Source organism: Bison bison, unplaced genomic scaffold (genome assembly GCF_000754665.1).
Source record: "Bison bison bison isolate TAMUID 2011002044 unplaced genomic scaffold, Bison_UMD1.0 scf7180017864239, whole genome shotgun sequence".
Classification (NCBI taxonomy): Eukaryota; Metazoa; Chordata; class Mammalia; order Artiodactyla; family Bovidae; genus Bison; species Bison bison.
This window is the reverse complement of record NW_011494811.1, coordinates 3283749-3290863: the sequence shown is the minus strand read 5'-3', so window position 1 is coordinate 3290863 and position 7115 is coordinate 3283749. Positions and strand designations below refer to the sequence as shown.

General features: G+C 44.1%; 1 protein-coding gene across 2 annotated transcripts in view; it reads left to right on the top strand.

Moving 5' to 3' along the window:
- The window catches only part of RAD51B (RAD51 paralog B), a 627537-nt gene extending 622900 nt beyond the window's left edge, over positions 1–4637 (top strand). For both annotated transcript variants that reach the window (XM_010846706.1, XM_010846705.1), the window contains exon 11: positions 2717–4637. In XM_010846706.1, the coding sequence (XP_010845008.1) occupies positions 2717–2733 (17 nt within the window). In that variant the 3' untranslated portion in view covers positions 2734–4637. The remainder of the gene's footprint in view (positions 1–2716) is intronic.
- Positions 4638–7115: the final 2478 nt, after the last annotated feature.

Below are 7115 nucleotides of genomic sequence, written 5' to 3'. Positions count from 1 at the left end.
GCAATTCTCTTGTTGCTCCAGCATGCCTGGGAGGCTGTCTTCATTGTCATGATCCAAAATGGCTCACTATCATGTCCTATATCGAGGTAGTGGAAGTTATATGGGGCAGAGATTCAATAGGAGGAAAGGGCAGCCCCCTTCCTTAAGGGTATTAACAAGAAGTTACATGTATTATTTCTGCCAATCTGTAGATGTATAGAAAGTAAGGCTGGAAAATGTAGTTGTTAATCTCAGTGGCCATGTGCCGAGTCAAATTTGAGGAGTTCTATTATCATGAGAGAGAGAGGAGATGCATATTCAGTGATACATTTCGTTCAGAAGAGCATAGTTGCAGAGATTAGCCCCCAGGGTACAATAGTACAGACCCTAGAGCTGGACTTGTTGCATAATGTCCAAATGCAGTGTAAATATTGCAGTTTCTCAGAGTTACCTGGAAAATAGTTTGGCTCAGATACATCTCTTTTCCGTTCTTAAAAAAACAAATGTATATTTAAAATGGTATCAGGACATTCTTTAATAGAGTCTAAAACAGAGTAGTGGAGTTTCACAGTCAGCAATGCCACCAAAGATCAACACCCAAAAATCTTGGTTCCCCTTCCAAAACAAAATCTCTGTCAAGCAGAAACGTAGGACGTGTTTTGCTATTGTGCACTATTCAGGAAAAATACTTGAACAAGAGCTAGTGCTTATAGCACAAAGCAGAGTAAAAATTTGGTTCCAAAGTCATAGACTAAACACATTTTTTTCCCAAAATGTTTTTTCTGTCTCCACCGTCAAAAAAAAAACATGAAACAAAATGTCAGTTTGAATAAGGTTATAGAGAAAAACTTATTCCAAGGCCTGGACTATGGTTAGAATCAATCCATACTCCGCTTTTGGAACCGGGAAGCCATTTGGCTATCTTTGCAGAGTTAACAATTTGCATTTGTGAAAATGCCCAGGTAATAATACCCAAAGATGTTAAATCAATTCAGGTTGTTGATTTTCTTTGAAAACCTCTTCCAGAAGGACTTGGAGTTCTTTCTGGAATATGACTTAGGCTCCATTTCAGTGAGTTCAGTTAAGCAGGTATTTCTTGAACATCTATTATATATAAACCATGGTGCTCAGGAGAGAGAGGCTGATTAAAAAAAAAAAATCCCTTATTTTAGTAGTTGACAATCTAAATAGTTAGCTTAAAAACAAACTAGCAGACTGCCACACCTGTTATCAAGGCTCAAACACTGGGATCTGAAAAGATAGAGGAAATAAGACTCATTCCATCTGGGATGACTGAGGAAGATTCCTGAGAGGACAGGGGACTTGAACTGGATGTCAGCTCCTGAATACTGACAAAAACGGCATTTCATTGTCTCTTGACAGAGGCCAGTTTCTTTTGCTGTTTGAGGATAGATTTGGGCGCACTGGGGAATGCTGATTAGTGCCGTGTGACTCGTGTTGAATCATGCTGACTAATGTGTTCTAAATGGATTGATTCAACAATAAAGGGAACACTGAGAGTCAAGAGTTCAGATCCTGAATTTTATCATGTGATGAAGTATAAATCACTTAGCCTCCGTACTTCATTTTTTTGTCAATTAAAATGTGCTCCTGATGAGAAGCCAACAAATCACCTTGACTAGAAAGTGCTTTACAGAGCTCAAGGATAACAGAAATGCTTAACAATTCCCAGGACAGGCTTATGCAACCTTGGGTTATTCATGGTCCACACAGAATCAGAGCATCCATCACATGCTGCTCCCTAGCCATGTGAAACTTCTATTTCCTCACACATGCCATGAGAACTGACAAATAGTGCACTGCACTCACAAAAACTGACAGAGGAGCTTTTGAAAAATCTTCCTATGTACCTACTGGGGTGTCTCTGTTTCTCGACAACAAATGTCGCCACAGAACTGAGAGCTTGCATTGCACACACAGCTCTTTCTCTCTTTTGACATCTCCGCAGCTAGACTGCTTGAGAACCTGGCCTTCCGTGTCCAGATGTTTACTGAATTCTGAAGGCCCCCCCAAAGGGCCCAAGTTCCTTTGTTGCTCTCCAAATCACTTCCCACAGAGACTGACCAATGTCCTGAAGGAGCCCTTCAATAGGGAGGATAAATGGAGGCAGATGAAGACATGACCCCCTGAGGCTCGCCCACGTCCACGCTAACAAAGGGTCTGAGGCACAACCTTGTAAGGAGCATTTTGGTCAGCAGCATCCCCTCGAGAGGCCAGGTCTCCCCCACAGGGCTGTTTTCAATGGCTCCCATCGCAGTGGAAGCCCTAGGCATTTGTTCAGGGCCGGGGTGTGCTAGGTATAGCACAAAACATCTAAATCATAGCCCCCAGCCTTTGTGAGGGCTTCCTGGCTACAGATGGCAGCTGGCTTTCTCAGGGGAAACCTGGGGGCAGTAGAGGAAGCTGAAGGGGGGCTCCCGAGTCTCTGGATGACCTCTTCCCACCCGGCCCAGAAAGGCTCCCCTTTTGTTTACAGCTATTGGCAGTCTAGCCAGGGCTGTGGGGCCTTAGCCCACACCTGTGCTGAGTTTCTGGGTGACTCTGGTTTACGAACCCATTGGCTCCCTGAGTAATAGATAGGTACGCATGTCAGAGGACTGCCACCGGAAGGAAAAGTTTATTTAGACTGCTGGTGAGAAGCTAGTGCATTTCATGACAGCGATGGTTTTTCAAACATTCTTTCTCTCCCTCTCTCTCTCTTTTTTTTTTCCTTTAGACCAACAGAGGCCATAGGGACACTATGACCTTTGTCTCAAGCTGATGGGGGCGTGATTTGTGAAATGAAACAGGACCGGGCTGCTTGGAAGAAGGAAACGGAAGCCAACATAATGGGGATTAATTAGTTGATTGCTGTTGAGATGGTAACAGATTTGCTCCCCCACCCCTTTACCATTGAGCCAGCCATCTCAGACCTAGCAGGGAAGGTGAAGATGAAGAGGCCTTTGTTCAGGTCTCTAGATGCTTGGGGCTGAAGGCTTTGCCGCCATGGGATGGCAACAGCCATAATAATAATAATTTGCACTTATATAGCACCTTTCAACCAGGCACCTCAAAGCGGTTTAACCACATTAATTAATTAAAGCCCACAATCCCCCTGGGGAGAGGAGGAGGATGACTAACAGGATTTGTAATTACAGGAGGGAACATTTCCGAATAAAGTATTGTCCACCAAATAAAAAGAGTAGGTGTAAAGGAATTGGGGTCTCCAAAGAGTGATTCAGAAATGAAATCTTGGAAGGATGGGGGAGGCTGAGGGAGGGCATGGGCGTGGGGGTCTGCTCTTGTGTCACAGGGAGGTCAGTGGGCTCAGAATTCACTGACAGGTTCGGATCCAACTGAGAAGCGGGACACGTATGGTATTAGTGGCATTTGGAAGGTCATTAGTGGTACATGTATTGTGGTGTAAATTCAAGTTTCACTGGTATATTGTGTAGAGCCCTGCAGGACAAAGAGTGAGATTCATGCAGTGTTTAATAAAGGATGAAATGATTTCTTTAGATTTAAAGCCCAAGGCTGGGCCAGTCAATGAGCAAATCAATCAATTGGTGACCCATAGGATAATTTAGTCATTTTCAGCAGAAGAGCCAGCCTACTCCTCTTACTGCATGAGGTTTCCAAACGAAGCATCAAAGCTGGGGGGTTCAGCCCCTTCAAAGCCAGGCATCAAATCTTCCCAGCCTTTGACATTGGGACCTCTTTCCCCCAACTTGTTGCTGACACTCAGGCTGTCCTCTATAAAATCACTCTGTATCTGCTTCCCCTTCAGAGGTTTATAAATGCCTTGGGTGCTAGAATCAAGTTTTGTCCTATCTCATGTCTGCCATCAATGCCCAACAGAGTGCCGTACCCGAAGTAGGTACCTGATCAGCGAAGAATGGTTAAATGACAAAGTCTTTTAACAAAACTCAGCATTTGTTGAACACATCCCAAATGCTAAGGCAAAGCTCAGAAACATAGGTTATGTGTATTATGAGGAATGGAAATGACTCATGTACTCCCAGCTATAATATAAAGCAGAATAAAATAAAGTCGACATTGTAGATGTACGCCCCAGTCACAGGCTGAAAGCGCAAAGGAAGGACATTTTATGCAGCTGGAGTGAATCAAGGAAGATATTCCTGGAGAGCAAACAATGCACCAGGCATTGGAAGGTGAGAAAGATTTTGGTGGACCTGGAAGAGGTGGAGGATACCGAGTTTCCAGACTGTGGTCATCTGTCTCCTTCAGAGCGAGGGGCCTTTGGAGAGCTTGCAGTCTTCAATAGAACATTTGTGGAAACCAGGCTGAGTTTTTGCAGCTGATTCAATGTACATTTCCTATGAATTCTTGAAGATGAGCTGACTAATTTGAAACAGCCAAGGACTATTCGGGAAGTTGAGAAAGATATTTTGTTCTCTGTAACTATTAATTCGCTCTCTCTGCACTTTTACTGTCCACCAAGAAAGAAAAGCTAAGCAGTTCACACATTAAACAGGGCACTTAGGAATGTCTGAGAAAGGAATGAGGAAAATATATCTCAATCCCAAATGTTAAAGATTAAATAGCTTCCTACTTAAGGTCGAAGATTTTTCTCTTTTCAGTTTTTGACCGTGCTGGGTCTTCGTGGCTGCGTGCAGGCCTTCCCTGGTTGCAGTGAGTAGGGGCTACTCTCCAGCTGCGGTGTGCAGGCTTCTCACTTGAATGACTTCTCTTGTTGTGGAGCACGGGATCTAGGTGCAGGGCTTTTAGTAGATGTGCGCATGGGCTTAGTTGCCCCGTGGTATGTGGGATCTTAGTTTCCAGATCAGGAATCGAACCCATGTCCCCTCCATTGGCAGGCGAATTCTTAGCCACTGGACCACCAGGGAAATCCGAGGCCTTTTTTTTTTTGACCCCAGAAAACAGTAAGACAGTGCTGTCTGCTCAGTGATTGACAGACAAACCAGTCCCTGTGCTCTCCTGCTCCAAGGTCCACCAGGACTTTCATCACAAACAAAGCTGCCGGGAAAGGACCTAAGCACTGTCTTTGCATCGTGCCGACACTCAGTGTTGCTGTGTGTGTCTCACACACACACACACTGTAGTTGCAGCCGCTCATCTTACTGCCTCACAGTCTCGCATGATAGGACTTTACGTAATTCCTTCTTCAAAGATGAGGGATGAGGCAAGAAAAGTTGTCTCTTGCTAGAACGTGATGGGATGTGGATTTGAACCCTGGCAGTCTTGCTTCTTCCCCTCTTCCCCCTCACCCCTGTACTCTTTCTGTTCGTATCTGTTACAATCTTTCTTAGTCACCCTCACTAACGTACTCAGCAAAATACTGTACACATAGTAGGAATTCAGTGAATATTTTCCAAATAAAAGAATCATCAGAGCAGTACTGGTAGTTGGATCTTCCAGTAGAAGTGACTGCAGAGAATATGGTAGAGGATCTATCACTGCCTTCTTCTCTTTTCATTAAAAATGGGGAGACGTGTAGGAAAGCTGCCCCAGGGAATATTGACAAGGAAGAAGACACAGGTGGCACTCCTGAGCTGAAAGTCTGCCAAACTGGTACCACTCATGGAATGCTAGTGAAGCATCTTGTATTATTGATTACTTTTATTGAACTTGGATGTAATGCATGGGATGTATTTCTTGTGATTTCTTGGGATGTACGTACCCGTACATATGTAAGGCAAAGTCCAGCTTTTGTCTTCCTAAGTGTGCTAGCATCCTACCTGCTCTGCTGATGTGCTGTAGTCCTGGTGAAGATTCAGAAGTGCGTGGTCCCTGTCAGCCCATGGAGTAAACACTTTTGAATTAACCCAGAAGTGCCAAACTCTATGCCTAGTGTCTTTTAGTTTGATGTTGTGAACAAATCCCGGAGATGGGATTGTAGAAGTTTGTCCTGCAAACCCAGGATTGCCAAATGAGAATTCTGGAAATTGGCAATGAGGATTAGGTAATGGAGGACAGGGGAACGAAAGTAAGAGGAAGTGCAAAATATCAGATTCTGACCTAAGCAATCATGGTCTTAGAACCACTTGGGAGTGTCATTTTTTCCCTAAGCTTTGGTTTTAATACTATCACCATCACTTTTGTCTGATGGCCATGAAAGGAACGTCTTTACAGAATCCAGCAGAGGCCACTTTTGCTCAGATGGAGCGAAACAGTCCATCGCTCCTCTCAGATGAATAACATAAGTGGGAGAGAAAGCACATGGCCTACTTTGAATTTCAGTGAAGGTGGGATTCAGATGTAGCACAAGTGCTCCAGAACTCTGAACAGAACTTGGAGGAGAGAAGACCAATCAATAGTGGGCCTAAGTCAGGACAGACTTGGTTTTGTTGCTGAAAGCAACTCCCTGAAATCTCAGTGACTTAAAACCACGTTTGTGCATAACTGAGAGACCCTCCCCAGAGGCTGTCCTCTGTGTGATGATTCAGTTCTTCAATTCAGTATCAACATGCATTTCACATTTGCCAATGGGGGGAGGTGTTGTATACTAGCAATTAAGTGCCTCTTCCAAGAAACAACACATAATCACTTCTTTCATGGCCAAGTAATCATGCATCCACCCATCCCCAACTCCAAGGAGCTGGGAACCTCGACTGTATTGGGAAGGAAAGGAGAACCGGAGATTGGTAAACACTCGCAATGTCTGCCACAGACTCTAGACCCAGCAAGTGGTAAACATCTCCTTCCTTCACATCCACCGCTTGTTCCTTTCCCTTGGATTACTGGGCATTTAGCAAAGACTTACGGGGTAGAGTTGAAAACTGAAGACCAAATAATTTTGTAGCCCATTTTAGTCCACAAAATGGTGACCTTTTTGAAAAAGAGGAGCAGCAAAGGAAAATCAATTAACTTTGGGTTCTTTTCCCTTAAGCTATCGATACTAATAACTCTAGGAAAGGATAATGGGTTAAAGGCAGCCATGGCCCAATTTAAATGATATCTAAGACAGAATGACTCACCTTAAGTTGCCCAGGACCATCATGCTTTGTGTGAAAAGACATCTGGAAATGTGCCCTCCTGCCTCCATCCCGTCCCTTGTTACCAGACATGATTCAAATTCCCTCTAAGCCCTGTGATTTTTCCAGAAAGCAGCTTTCCCAGCAGCAGAGAGAGAGAGAGAAGAAAAAAGAAACTTT